The sequence below is a fragment of the Canis lupus genome, chromosome 22, assembly GCF_048164855.1.
Source record: "Canis lupus baileyi chromosome 22, mCanLup2.hap1, whole genome shotgun sequence".
NCBI classification, from domain to species: domain Eukaryota; kingdom Metazoa; phylum Chordata; class Mammalia; order Carnivora; family Canidae; genus Canis; species Canis lupus.
Window position 1 is genome coordinate 41,619,512 of NC_132859.1, and position 15,902 is coordinate 41,635,413.

The 15,902-nt window shown below is 35.8% G+C and overlaps 1 protein-coding gene across 6 annotated transcripts in view; it reads left to right on the forward strand.

Annotated features, from left to right (window-relative positions):
* The window catches only part of ULK4 (unc-51 like kinase 4), a 591,708-nt gene that overhangs the window by 170,250 nt on the left and 405,556 nt on the right, over positions 1 to 15,902 (forward strand). For all 6 annotated transcript variants that reach the window (XM_072793220.1, XM_072793224.1, XM_072793223.1 and 3 more), the window contains one exon: positions 13,285 to 13,412. In XM_072793220.1, the coding sequence (XP_072649321.1) occupies positions 13,285 to 13,412 (128 nt within the window). The remainder of the gene's footprint in view (positions 1 to 13,284; positions 13,413 to 15,902) is intronic.

Sequence of the window (15,902 nt, forward strand, 5' to 3'; positions counted from 1 at the left end):
ATCTGCTTGAGTTTCTCCTCTCTCACTCTGCCTGCACCACCCACCCCTAAAATAAATAAAAACAAACAAACATCTCCTGAGAGAACCATGTGGAGGCCACATGGCCTTTTCTGCAGTCAAATGCTCTACCTCAGAGCTATACCCCCTCTCACATTGCCTTTTCTGACCTGGCTCTGGAAGTCATGTAGTACCACTTTTACCACCTCCTCTGCCCGAGCGCATTGCTAGCATTTGCCATGAAAGAAGACGATGAAACTGGATATAGTCTTTGCTACAGTTATGATTTACTTAAGAAATCCCCTGTTTGGGGATGTTACAATTGTTTCTTGTTATTGTGTCAGGTAAACAATACCACCAATGAACATTCTTGTACTTAAAGCTCATTTGTTCATCACTTTGTTAGGATAAACTTTTTGAGTTGTAAGAGTTGTGTCAGAAAAAAGAACATTTTTAAGGGCTTTGAGAAATAACTCACTTTTCTCCCAGTTGAAGTAAAGGTTGAACACTTATTTTCATATGGGCTATATTTAAGGTTTATCCATTTATCCATGACCAACACTAGCTGCCATCCATTTTCATCTTTGCTGGTTTGCTTTGCAATAAAATGGAATCTTATTCTTCTGAAATTTGCATTTCTTTCCCTACTAGTGAGAGTAGATGATTTATTTCTTTGTTAGGCAGATTAGAGTTCTTTTATCAGTTGTTTGCTAGTTCATGTGTTTTTTAACTGGAGTGTTCATGAATTTTTTATTGATAAGTGATTTATACATATTTGACATACTTTTCCAAAGATTATGCATTTATTTTGACAGATGTATAGTATTGTAAGGCTGTTCTCCCCCTTTACTTAAATTTAAATTTTTAATGACACTTTTGGAGTCTTTCTAATGTTAAGTAGAAAAGTAAGAATTTCAATAAATGAATTGTCTGTTCTTTATCTTTTATTTGCTAAAGTCTTAAATATACCTCTGGTTGTTTTTCCCTTTCTATTGTTTTATTTATATTTCCCATACACATTTCAAAAATTTAGTTCTTGCAGCACTTTAGGATATGTTTTAGTAATTGTATGGAAAATACATTTAGTGTTTTTAGTTATTTTAGTATTTTTAAGTGGACAAAAGCCTTCAATCATTGAGTGTAATCATCTCCATTTTATTTTGAAGTTGAGGAAACAGAATCCTAAAGAGGTTATTATGTCAAGGAATGTGGCATTTGTAGTCAGTTTTGTTTGGCTCCAGATTTCAAGTTCTTTCCCAGTTAGTATATTATGCTGCCATTCCAGTTTTTCAAGATTTTTGTTATTACTCAATCAAAAGCTTTGGCTTTCTTTGGTAGGTCATACATTTCTCTCAAGTTTTTTCTTAAATGGTTTGTATTTTTACTGTTCTTTATCAAAGGGTCATGACCTAGTTATTGAAGCTTTTTCATGACCTAGTAGAGTGAAAACTATGGCGTTTTCAGTTTTATCTAGCTCCTTTACTAGGTACTTGGAAAAGAAAAGGAAAACACTAATTAGATTTTTGGCATAATGCTTTTGGATTTGAATGCATAAATGCTAAATCTATGAGTATGCATGGGTGGCTCAGTAGTTGAATGTCTGTCTTCAGCTCAAGGTGTGATCCCTGGGTCCCAGGATCAAGTCCCACATCAGGCTCTCTGCAAGGAGCCTACTTCTCCCTCTGCCTTTGTCTCTGTTTCTCTCTCTGTCTCTCATGAATGAATAAATAAAATCTTTAAAAAAAAAATTAAATGTTTAAAATATAAGGAGATGCATTTTAATATACATAAAAGTCTTTAGGAAGAGTTTTCATCACTTGTAATGTTGTATTTTCTTTAAGTTAATACACATTTTCATTTTCTTGATTTCTTACTATTTATAATAAAGTCTTATGTTATATTCTTTGTCAGGGAGTTAAATCTACCTAAATATAGATTTCCTTTGTTCATTGCCATGAATCCTTTTTAGTTCCTAAAGTTAGAATAAGGGATGTGGTATCTTGTTCCTTTAAGTTAGAATAAGGGATGTGGTATCTTGTTCATAAAACTTTGGATAGCTTTAAAGTAATACTAGACTGTTTAGAAAGGTTCTCCTAAATTGTCATTTGTGTTCATTTTATTTGCTCTAAACTCAGAGTTAGAAATTTAGATACAATGAAAAGATGAATAATAACAAGTGTTGGGAAGGATATGGAAATGCAACTTTCTTTATTAGTGATGAATAAATTAGTACAACCACTGTGGAAAATAATTTAACAGCCTCTATTTAAAGCTAAAGAGGTGCCTAGTTCTTAGCTGTTCTGCTCTCAGGTTCATATCCAAGAGAAGTAGATACGTATGTTATTTGTTCACAAAAAGCCACATGAGAATGTCCATAGCAGCTTTTTAAAAAAATATATTATTTAAAAAAATTTTTTTAAAGATTTTATTTATTCATGAGAGACACACAGAGAGTGAGAGAGGCAGAGAACACAGGCAGAGGGAGGAGCAGGCTCCACGCAGGGAGCCCGATGTGGGACTCGATCCTGGGACTCCTGGGCATGACCGCTGAGTCACCCGGGCTGCCCCCATAGCAGCTTTACTCCAGTAGTCCCAAACGCCAAACAATGTAAATGTTTAACAATAGAATGGATTTGTATATTATTCTGTGTTCACATAGAATATTATACATCAGTAAAATATGAACTGCTACTCAATATGTGCACGTAACACAACTTTTGTACCATCACATCAAAGCCAGGCAATGGGAATTTTTTTACTTTTTTTGTGTATCTTTGCTGTATCCCTTTTTTCTTTATTTTGTTTTTCAGAAAGCCAGCATTTTGACTTATTTATATTTTACCATTTTTCTCAATTTTCTAACTCACTACCCCTCTGCTTGCATCTTTATTCTCTTTGATTTTCTTCATTTTTATTTTTTTTTTGTTCACATATTTTTTGTTCTTTCATTTTCATTTACAAATGTATGTACTGATTGTTATTTTCTTCTGACAACTATTCTAAATGTATCCATCCCATAAGTTCTGATACATAGTGTTTTTAGCATATATTTAAGTTTTTCAATTTTGGCTTATATTTTTCTATTACCTCAGGGCTTTTTAAAATAGTGTTTTAAAAATTTCCAGGTGCAAGGATCTTTTGGATTATTGGTGCTTTTATTAATGTCTAGTTTTATCATGTGATGCTAATAAAAATTACCTTTTCTTCTTGAGCTATTCCAAAAAATAGAGAAAAGAAATTTCCAAATTCATTCTATGAGTTTCAACATTACCCTTAAAACAAAACCGGATAAAAACATTACAAAAAAAGAACTACAGGCCAATATACCTGATGAACATAGATGTAAAAATCTCAACAAAATATTAGCAACTGAATCTAACAATACAATAAAAAAATCATTCCCCACAAACAAATGGGATTTATTCCAGGGATGCAAGGATGGTTTATTATTCACAAATCAATCAACATGATACATCACATTAACAAGAAAAAGGATAAAACCATATGCTCATCTAATAGACACAGAAAAAGCCCTTGACAGAGCATGACATTCATTCATGATTAAAAACCTTCAACAGAATAGATTTAGAAGAAACAGCTCAATATAAAAGCCCTGAGGTATATATGAAAAACCCATGGCTAACATCATACTCAATGGTGAGAAGCCAAGACCTTTTCCTCTAAGATCAGGAACAAGACAGGATGTCACTCTCACCACTTATATTCAGCATAGTACTGGAAATCCTAGCCATAGCAATCAGACAAGCAAAAGAAGTAAAAGACATACAAATCAGTAAGTAAGAAGTAAAACTTTCACTATTGTAGATGACATGGTACTATATATAGAAAACCTCAGGGTTCTACTAAGAAACTACTAGAACTAGTAAATGAACTCAGTAAGGTCACTGGATACAAAATATGCTAATAATAAAGTAGCAGAGAAATTAAGAAAAATCCCATTTTCAGGTGCACTCAAAATCATAAAATACCTAGAAGAAACTTACCTAAAGAGGTAAAAGACTTTCACTTAAAACACAAAGAAATGGAAAGAAAGATATTCCATGCTCATGAATTAGAAGAATTAATATTTTAAAAATGAAGGAGCCTCGGTGTCCATCGAAAGATGAATGGATCAAGAAGATGTGGTCTATGTATACACTGGAATATTCCTCAGCCATTAGAAACGACAAATACCCACCATTTGCTTCAACGTGGATGGAAATGGAGGGTATTATGCTGAGTGAAGTAAGTCAATCGGAGAAGGACAAACATTATATGTTCTCATTCATTTGGGGAATATAAATAATAGTGAAAGGGAATAGAAGGGAAGGGGGAAGAAATGTGTGGGAAATATCAGAAAGGGAGACAGAACATAAAGACTCCTAACTCTGGGAAACGAACTAGGGGTGGTAGAAGGGGAGGAGGGCGAGGGGTGGGGGTGAATGGGTGACGGGCACTGAGGGGGGCACTTGATGGGATGAGCACTGGGTGTTATTTTGTATGTTAGCAAATTGAACACCAATAAAAAATAAATTTATTAAAAAATAATAAAAATGCCCATATTACCCAAAGTAATGCACAGATTTATTGCAATCCATATAAAAATACCAACACACTTTTCACAGAACTAGAACAAATAATCCTAAAATTTGTATGGAATTACAGAAGACCCCCAAAAGCCCAAGGCAATCTTGAAAAAGAAGAACAAAAATGGTGGTATCGCAATCCCAGATTTCAAGATATACTACAAAGCTGTAGTAATCCAACCAGTGTGGTACTGACACAAAAATAAGCACACAGATCAATGGAACAGAATAAAGAGTCCAGAAATAAACTTGTGCTTTCATGGTCAATCTATGACAGCAGAGGCAAGAATATACAATGGGGAAAGAGAGTCTCTAACAAATGGTGCTGGGAAAACTGGAGCACTTTCTTACACCATACACAAAAATAAACTCAAAATGGATTAAGAATCTGTGAGATCTGAAACCATAAGAGTCCTAAAAGAAAACAGTAATTTTTATGATATTGGCCATAGAAACATGCTTTTAAGATCTGTCTCTTCAAACAAGGGAAACAAAAGCAAAGTAAATTATTGGGATTACACCAAAATAAGAAGCTTTTTCACGGCAAAAGATACCATCAACAAAACAAAAAGGCAACTTACTGAATAATGGAAGATATTTGCAAATGTTGTAGTCAGTAAGGGGATAATATAAAAAAATATATAAAGAACTTATGTAACTCAACACCCAAACCTCCAAATCTAATTAAAAATGGCAGAGGACCTAAAAAAGACATTTTTTCAAGGAATACCTACAGATGGCTAACAGTCCCATGAAAAGATGGCTCATTACTCATCATCAGGGAAATGGAAATCAAAACCACGATGAGATATCACCATTTGCCTGTCATAATGACTAGAATAGAAAAGACTAGATAACAAATGTTGGTGGGGATGTGAAGAAAAAGGAATCCTTGTGCACTGTTGGTGAGGATGTAAACTGGAGCAGCCACTGTGGAAAACAGTAAAGAGATTCCTCAAAAAGTTAAATATAAAATTAACATCTCATAATTTCACACCTGGATATTTACCCAAAGAAAATGAAAATACTAATTCAAATGATAATGCATCTTTGTTTATTGAAGCATTTTTTACTACAGCTAAGATATGGGAGCACCCCAAGTATCCATTGATAGATGAATGGATAAAGATGATGTCACACACACAGAAATATTACTCAGCCATAAAAAAGGAATGAGATCTTGCCATTTGTAACAACATGGATGGATTTTAGAGTGAAATAAGTCAGAGAAAGACAAATACCATCTGATTTCACTCATATGTGGAATTTAAGAAAAGAAACAAATGAAGAAACAGACACAAATATTCTTTTTTCTTAATAATTTTTTTTTGGTGTTCAATTTGCCAACATACAGAATAACACCCAGTGCTTGTCAAGAGCCCCCCTCAGTGCCCACCAACCAGTCACCCCCACCCCCCCTGCCCTCCTCCCCTTCCACCACCTCTAGTTCGTTTCCCAGAGTTAGGAGTCTTCCATGTTCTGTCTCCCTTTCTGATATTTCCCGACTCATTTTTTTTCCTTTCCCCTTTATTCCCTTTCACTATTATTTACATTCCCCAAATGAATGAGACCATACAATATTTGTCCTTCTCCGATTGACTTGTTTCACTCAGCATAATACCCTCCAGTTCCATCCACGTCGAAGCAAATGGTGGGTATTTGTCATTTCTAATGGCTGAGGAATATTCCATTGTATACATAGACCACATCTTCTTTATCCATTCATCTTTCGATGGACACCGAGGCTCCTTCCACAGTTTGGCTATTGTGGACATTGCTGCTAGAAACATCGGGGTGCAGGTGTCCCGGCGTTTCATTGCATCTGTATCTTTGGGGTAAATCCCCAGCAGTACAATTGCTGGGTCGTAGGGCAGGTCTATTTTTAACTCTTTGAGGAACTTCCACACAGTTTTCCAGAGTGGCTGCACCAGTTCACATTCCCACCAAAAGTGCAAGAGGGTTCCCCTTTCTCCACATCCTCTCCAACATTTGTGGTTTCCTGCCTTGTTAATTTGCCCCATTCTCATTGGTGTGAGGTGGTATCTCATTGTGGTTTTGATTTGTGTTTCCCTGATGGCAAGTGATGCAGAGCATTTTCTCATGTGCTTGTTGGCCAGAGATACAAATATTCTTAAATATAGAAAACAAACTGGTGGTTGTCAGAGGGGAGGTTGGTGGGGGAGAGGTGAAATCTAGAAACAGTGTATTTTATGGTTTAAAATAATCTGACTTTTTATATGGTCAGTTTAAAGAAGCATTTTATGTTTAAGGAAAAGGTACATTTTCTGTTAGCTAAGTGTAAAGTTGGATATATACCCATAACATCTAATCTGTTGTTTACGTCATTAAGTCTTTTATATTCTCACTTATTTTTGCTCTCTTGACAGTCTTGGGCAGAGAGTCGTGTGATAAACTCTGTTGCTTCTTGCATCTTCTATAGTTACCACTTTGTAAGAGTGGTTATGTTATTTAAGGCATAGCATTCATTATTCATTACTGTCAAGTGTTTGTTTCGAATGGTGGCCTTTAGCATTAAAAAGTATTCCTCCTCTTATTCTTTTTGGCCTAAATTCTGCCTTGTGTATTGGGAAGAGTCATTATCCAATTCTTTGTGTAATAGGAACACAAACACATTTTCTGCTATTTTTATTTGCCTGATATCTCTCTCTCTCTCTGTCTCTGTCTCTCTGTCTCTCACTTTTTATCATTTCTAACATTTATATACAATGCAATTTACATTTTGGAGTACTTCTGTGAATTAACACATGCATAGACCCTTTCACTACCACCACAAGAAGGATACAGAACAGCTGTAGCATCTGAAAAAATAACTTTGTGATACTCCATTTTTATGCAAACCACCTCCCACCCCATTCCCTGGCAATTACTGATGTCTTCTCTGCCCCAAAGCTTTACCTTTTCTAAAATGTTATGTACATAGAACTATATCGTATGTAGTTTTTGAGAGGTCTTTTTTTACTTAATGCTGTTGAAATTCATCCATGTTGTGATTATCAGGTCGTTTGTTTGTTTAAGCTTTTGATGTGATGGGCATTATCATTATCTTTTGAAATTTTATTTTTAATTTTATTTCTTAAAGATTTTATTTATTCATGAGAGACACACAGAGAGAGGCAGAGACCTAGGCAGAGGGAGAAGCAGGCTCCCTGTGGGGAGCCTGACTGGGAACTCAATCCCAGGACCCCAGGATCATGACCTGAGCTGAAGGCAGATGCTCAACCACTGAGCCACCCAGGCGTCCCTTCATGATCTTTTTTTAAAATTTAAATTCAATTAAAATATAATGTATTATTAGCTTCAGAGGTAGGGGTCACTGATTCATCAGTCTTTTTTTTTTATTTTAAAGATTTATTTATTTATTTATGATAGAGAGAGAGAAGCAGAGACACAAGCAGAGGGAGAAGCAGGCTCCATCCTGGGAGCCTGACGTGGGATTCGATCCCGAGTCTCCAGGATTGTGCCCTGGGCCAAAGGCAGGCGCTAAACCGCTGCGCCACCCAGGGATCCCCTCATCAGTCTTATATAACACCTAGTGCTCATTACATCATGTATCCTCCTCATTGCCCATCATCCAGTTATCCCATCTCTCAACCCCGTTCCCTTCAGCAATTCTCAGTTTATTTCCTATGATTAAGAGTCTTTTATGGTTTGTCTTCCTCTCTGATTTTGTCTCGTTTTTCCTTTTTATTTTATTTTATTTTTTTTTAGTCTTTTTTTTCAATTTTCACTTATTTATGATAGAGAGAGAGAGAGAGGCAGAGACACAGGCAGAGGGATAAGCAGGCTCCATGCACCGGGATGCCCGATGTGGGATTCGATCCCGGGTCTCCAGGATCGCGCCCTGGGCCAAAGGCAGGCGCCAAACCGCTGCGCCACCCAGGGATCCCTCGTTTTTCCTTTTTAATACTGAGTACTATTCCATTATGTAGATATACCATGGTGTATATACCCATGTACCCATTCAAGGACATATGGGTCATTTCCATTTCTTGACTGTTATGAAAAATGTTGCTGTCAACTTTCATGTGTAAGTTTTTCTGTGAACATATATTTTTGTTTCGCTAGAATAAATACTTAGAAGTGCAAGTGCAATAGGGATGCCTGGGTGGCTCAGCAGTTAAGTGTCTGCCTTCTGGCTCAGGGTGTGATCCTGGAGTACTGGGATTGAGTCCTACATCGGGCTTCCTGCATGGATCCTGCTTCTCCCTTTGCCTGTGTCTCTGCCTCTCTCTCTCTCTCTCTGTTTTTCATGAATAAATAAATAAAAAAATTTTAAAGTGCAATATCTGCATTATATATGATTAGGTGTGTGTTTAACAATTTTTTATTAAACTGCCAAGCTATTTTCAAGAGTAACTGTACCATTTTCTACCAGCAATGTATATAGAATTCTAGTTCCACACGCTAGTCATTTTTCAGTTAGTCATTCTAATAATTGCGCAGTGTCTCCTTGTGATTTTAATTTGCATTATTGTAATGATTGTGACATTGAGCATCCTCTCGTGTTTATGTAAATCTCTGTATGTGTTCTTTGGTGAAATATTGGTTTAAATATTTTGTCTATTAAAAATATTTTTTCTTAACATTGAGTTTTAAGAATTCTTTGTGTATTCCGGTTACAAATATTTTATGCTACTATCTGGCTTGTCTTTTCTTACATTGTCTTCTATAGAGGATAATTTTAATATTCATGAAGTTCAGTTCACCAGTCATTTCTTTTATTAATTGTGCTTTGGTGTTATATCTAAAACTTTTTCTAACCTAAGGTCATGAAGATTTTCTGTTCTGTTTTCTTTTAAGAACTTTATAGTTTGACATTTTCTATTCAGTTGTATGATTCATTTGTATGATTGTAATTTTTGTATATGGTGCATAGTATGGAATGAAGTAAAAAAAAATTTTTTTATTTGTGGACATCCAGTCATTACAGCACTACTTATGGAAAAGACTGTACTTTATCCTAAGTTCCCTTTGCAACTATTTTGTTTTAAAAGATTTTATTTACTTATTCATAAGAGACACACAGAGAGAGGCAGAGATACAGGCAGAGGGAGAAGCAGACTCCCTGCAGGGAGCCTGATATGGGATTCGATCCCAGGACCCTGGGATCATGACATGAGCCAAAGGCAGATGCTCAACCAGGTTCTACCTCCCCACCCCCCGCCTTTACAGCTTTGTCCTAAACTAATTGACTCTTTCTGAATTCTCTTTCCTTGGTCTTTGTATCTGTCATTTTGTCAATACCACATTGTTTTGATCACTGTAGGTTTTTTAAATGTGTTAAAATAATTGCGTGATTCTATCATCCCTCCCCCTCAAACTGTTTTGCTCATGAGTTCCTTTGTCTTTCCATATAAATTTTATGATCAGCTTGTTTATATCTACAAAAAAATCCTGCTGAGATTTTTTTGATTGGAATTGCATTAAATCTGTAGGTCAGTTTAGGGGAAAATTGGCATATTAACTATCTTGAGTTTTTTAATAGATGAACATGAAATGCCTCCATTTATTTATGTCTTTAATGTTTTTTCTTTTATAATTGTTGTATAGTTTTCAGTTTGCTGATTATCCACAAATTTTATTAGGTTTATACCTGTATTTCTTTTGTTGTTGTTGTTAGAGTTATTGAAAAGTGATACTTAAAAAAAAATTTGTTTTCTAAAATTGTTCCTTGTGGGTGTATAGAAATACACCAGATCTTGCTAAACTTATTTGTAAGATGTAGAAGCCTTTTTGTAGCTTCCTTAGGATTTTCTACATAGATAATCATAACCTCTGAGAATATTTCTTCTATTACAGTATGAATGATTTTTTTCTTATTTTTCTTCCTCAACCATGGCAATGACTTTCGGTCAAATACTGAATTATGAGTCCTGGGAATGGACATGCTTGTTTAATTCCCAGTCTTACTGGGGAAGCATCAAATGTTTCCCTATAGTATGATGTTAGCTGCAATTTTTCTCTAGATAGTCTTTTATAGTTGGAAGTTCCCTTCTATCCTTTGGTGGGTTTTAATCATGAATGGATGTTGGATTTTGTCAAATGCTTTTTCATTATCTATTAATATGATCATGTGTTTTTTTTATTTAATCTGCTGAATTACATTGGTCAATATTGAACCAGTCTTGGATTTCTGCAATAAACTCTACTTGATGGTGATCTTTTTAAAATACTTTTTATGTATTGTTGGACTCAATTTTGGTTAGCTCAAAATTCAGCAGACTTTAATTACATTACTGTCTGTTTTTAGATTGTATTCCAATGCATCAGGTATTCTGTTCATTTTTTTCTCATAAAAGAGTTCTCTGCTGGAGTCTTCTGACCAACTCCATTATGGTTAGGCTCTCTCTGTACTTGGTTATAGCTATCATCTGGAACATGATTCCCTTTATCTCTTTCCTGCGTTCAGTATTTTCTATTTTCTTGGTTTATTTTTTCAGGGTGAGTGTTGGGGGCTATATAGAGGAGTGGTGGTATGATAAGTGATTTTGGAAAGATAATAAATAGCCAGATCATGAAGGGTCTTGTAAGTCATGATAAGGGTTCATTTCAGGGGTTGCAGCAACTACTGAGAATATTTGGTAGGTGAATAACATAATCTTCTTTGCTGTTGGAGAAGATCACTGTGGCTATGACTTGTGGGATAGATAGAAGAAAGCAAAGTGAGCTAAAACATGTTATAGTAATTCTGGGAAAAATATAATGGTGCTTTTAAATATAAGGCAACATTAGTGGGATATTACTTTCACAGTAATTGGGGATCAATTGGACATGGGAGGAGGGAGGAGTCGAGGAAGGTGCTCAGGTTTTTTAAGTTTGGTCTTAAACTGATGATCCTCAGAGGGTGAGTATCATATATATATAGGGTAGGTTCTGAGTTGAGTGTTGGACATGCAGTTGAAAGGCTTGCAATATACCCCTTCACTCACATTTAGCAAATGTTGCATTTTACCATGGTTGATTTATAGTGTCTTTCTTTTATGGTGTGTGTGTGTCCAATTTGAGAAGAGTTTGCAGACCTGATGCCCCTTTACTTTTTTTTTTTTTTATATGCCCCTTTACTTATAATTACTTCACTGAATATTCCCGAAAAAAGCCATGGGTTTAAAAAGCTAACATTTATTTAACATTAGTAATTACTCTACAGACCTTATTCAGGTTTTGCAATTGTCCTGGTAATGTTCTTTTATGTGACACAAAGTTGCCAGATCTTGAATTGCAGTCGGTTATCATGACTTTTTAGTTTTCTGTAATCAGAAAAGTTTCTCAGTCTAAGGCTAGCGGATCTTTGAGTGGTTTTGTAATTACATCTTTGTATGTGTGGTGGTTGGTGTTAGTGTGGGAAACAGATTTGTAATCATCATGGTCCTTGGGTCCAGGGTATAAATTAGAATGGGAATTGATTGTGGAGAAATGGGTTTCTACTGTCTACGTACTGGAAAGGTGGAAACAGATCTATTACTCAAAGATCCTGTAGTGTTGATTCATTTTTTAAAATCCAGGTGATGAATTAGCTTGATAATTTAGTTCCAGGAACTAGATGAGACTCCTGCATAAATGGATGTATATAGATATATCTCCATCCTTAATAAAAAGCATATGCCTGATGATGTAAATTCTTCCTGTTTGGCAACTTAGCACCCAGTGTAAAAGGACTGTGACGTGGCCAAAAATTTGAACTGCTTACATTTGCCTTGAACATAACTGTGTCACTCTTCGGTGCTTGCTTCTCTTAAGGACTGTTGAGAACTTCTACTCTTGCTCTCTGTAGCTATCTTGCTAACAATACAGTTGTCTATTCCTGCCTGCTTACATTCATTGACTCTGTGTGTGTATGTGTATGTGTTGCATTTCCTTTTTGCATATCAATAGGCACCTGAAACAATGTCCAGTCTGTTAGAAGGGAACATAATGCTAATCTTATTATGCATTCCTCTGTGTTGTATTATGCCTCTAGTTAAAGAACGTTATAGAAATATAGGTTTTTCTTTTAAGTCATATTGAGTATTCTTATATCAGTAGACCTTAGATGTGTAAACTAGAGACGTGTTTTCTGTATAATACACAGGTTTGTGCAGAGGTTCATGTGTACCTGCAGTTGTTACTTCCAGTTCCAGTTATTTATTGTCACATTTTAATTGTGACAATAGGTTGTTAGTGGGTTAGGTTGTTGAGTGGTTAAGAAGCAGGCTTTGTTGTTCCACTGACCTTGATTTCAGTCCAACTTTTTGAATTGGTTAACTTTTCAAAATAGTAATAATATTGGGGCTCCTGTGTGGCTCAGCTGATTAAACATCTGCCTTCGGCTCAGGTTGTAATCCTGGGGTTCTGGGATCAAGCTCTTCATCAGGTTCCCTGCTCAGCAAGAAGTCTGCTTCTCCTTCTCCCTCTATACCCACCCCTGCCCCCGTTCATGTGCTCTTTCTCTCAAATGGATGAATAAAATCTTTTAAAAAAGTGAGATAATATTGTCCACTTGTTACAGCTAGTTTTCAGGTTTAAGTGAGATAATACATACTAAATTTTAGTATAGAGTCTGGCACAAATTAAGAATGCAAAGACAGTATCTGGTATTATTATTTTTTTTGCTACCTGTGTAGTTATTATACACGACTAACCCTGATAGTTGACTGCTCTATTCATTTCATGTTTTCTCAAAATATATTTTCATATCTTACAGGATTTTGTCTCTACAATTATCCGTTTACTTGACAGCCCCTCAACTTCCATTAGAGCAAAAGCCTTCCTGGTTCTTTTATATATTTTGATTCATAACCACGAGATGTTGCTGCTCAGCTGCCAAGCAAGGTATGATTTTCTCTGATATGATTTCATCAATAACATCAGTTTGGAACCTGTTTTATTAGTAGTATTTCTTGGCTTCTGTGTACCTAACATTGAAATTTTTTCCCCTAGACTTTTCTAAGGGTTTAATTTTCCACATAAAACCTCAGCTGAGAAGTACTGAGGACCTGGAGAAGACTTCTGGAGCTGAAGCAGGGTAGTGGGAAATAGCCAGAGGTCCCTAGATCTGATGACAGTCCAAGGCAGGGTATTAAAGTTCTGGTTTGCATTCTTTGGGAGGCATTTGGGAGGCATTCTTGACTGGTGGTTTGGCCATAGTTTTCACTTTTGTAAGATTCTGGAATGAGCAGCTAGAAGCCCAGCAGAACAGTCTAGTGAAGTGTAGAGGAAGAAGCAGGGAGAAGTTTCTGGACTGGTTGTAGGTTGGGAAGGTTTCACTCTCCGTGGGTTCCACCTACCTTCTCTAAAAGGAGAAGCTGTCTGACACACCACAGATTCTCTTCATGCTCTGGTGCTTTTGATTAACATCTGGACTGTCTGGTCCATGTGAAATTACAACCCAGAGGAGCCTTGAGTATATGGTTGACTGTCTCTTGATCTAGTTTTTTACTTATTGAAGAATACTGAGGAGACCCTAGAATTGCTGAGATTATCTAGATTACAGATTGGAAGACTTTTTCCTGTAAATAGAGAGTGAATATTTTAGGATTTATGGGTTAAGAGGCAAAATGTGGCTGTTTATACATGTGTAACCAAGAAAAAAACAAATTTCCACAATTTTTTTATTGATGAATGTGCTTCTATAAAGAGAGAAAACAAACATACAGAGTTTTAAAATGACCATAGTAAAAATATACTAATAAATGAGGACTTTTTTTTTTTTTTTTGGTAATACAGGTCTGAAAATGAGAAGAACAGAATTTTTTTTTTCTGAGGGAGAGATAACATTTTGCTTAAATAGGGGTCAAAATTTGTGTCATCCTCATCAAATCAGTTGTAAATGTCTATGTCAGTGCTGATTCCTAGCTTAATTTTGTGTATCTGATCTTTGAAAATGTCTTTTCTTATAGATAGGTACTGTCATATACCAATATTAGTTCATGAGCGTGTGATCTTAGTTGAACATATTCATTACTTGGAAGGCATTTGTGGGATTCTATTAGATTCTTCCTTGATTTTTGCCTTTTAGCATGTCGTTATGTCACAGGCTAATCAGAACTAAGTGAAGGGTATATAGAAGCTCCTACAGAGCCTTCTTTCTTTTCACATCTTAGGGATCATTGTCGAGCTTTGTTTTATATCCAGTGTCTTGAAAACTGATGTTTCATGTATTTTGTAGTTGTGTTTTTTTAGCTTTTTATTTAAATTCTATTTAGTTAACATATAGTGTGTTATTAGTTTCAGGGGTAAAATTTAGTGTTTTATCAGTTGCATACAACACCCAGTGCTCATTACTTAAAGTGCCCTCCGTAGTGCCCATCAGCTAATTCATCCCCCCTCCCCACCCTCCCCTCTAGCAACCTTCAGTTTGTTTCCCAGATTTAAGAGTCTCTGATGATTTGTCTCCATCTCTGTTTTCTTCTTACTTCATTTTTCCTTCCCTTCCCCTATGTTCATGTGTTTTGTTTCTTAAATTCTACATATAAGTGAAATCATATGATATTTGTGTCTCTGACTTATTTCACTTAGCATAATGCCCTCTAGTTCCACCCACATTGTTGCAAATGGCAAGATTTCATTCTTTTTTGATGGTTGAGTAATATTCCATTGTATATAGACACCATGTTTTCTTTATCCATTCATCTGTTGATGGACATCTGGGCTCTTGCCATAGTTTGGCTCTTGTGGATGTTGCTGCTATGAACATTGGGGTACATGTGTGCCTTTGAATCACTACATCTATAACTTTGGGGTAAATGCCCAGTAGAGAAATTGCTGGGTCATAGGGTAGCTCTATTTTTAACTTTCTGAGGAACCTCCACATTGTCTTCCAGACTGGCTGTACCAGCTTACATTTCCACCAACAGCATAAGAGTGTTCCCTTTCTCCACATCCTTGTCAACATCTGTTGTTTTCTGAGTTGTTCATTTTAGCCATTTGACAGGTGTGAGGTGTATCTCTATGTCATTTTTATTTGTATTTCCCTGATGCTGAGGGATGTTGAGCATTTTTTCATGTGTCTGTTGGCCATGTGTAGGTCTTCTTTGGAGAAACGTCTGTTCATGCCTTCTGCCCATTTCTTAATTGGATTGTTTGCTTTCTGGGTGTTGAGTTTGGTAAGTTCTTTATAGATTTTGGATACTAGACCATTATCTGATAAGACATTTGCAAATATCTTTTCCCATTCCATAGGTTGTTTTTTAGTTTTAAAATTGAAATTTAAAAACTTCAATATTACACTGTGTCCTTTGGTGTGCAAAAGCTTTTTACCCTGATGAAGTCTCAAGAATTCATTTTTTACTTTTGTTTCCCTTGCCTTGGGAGATGTGTCTA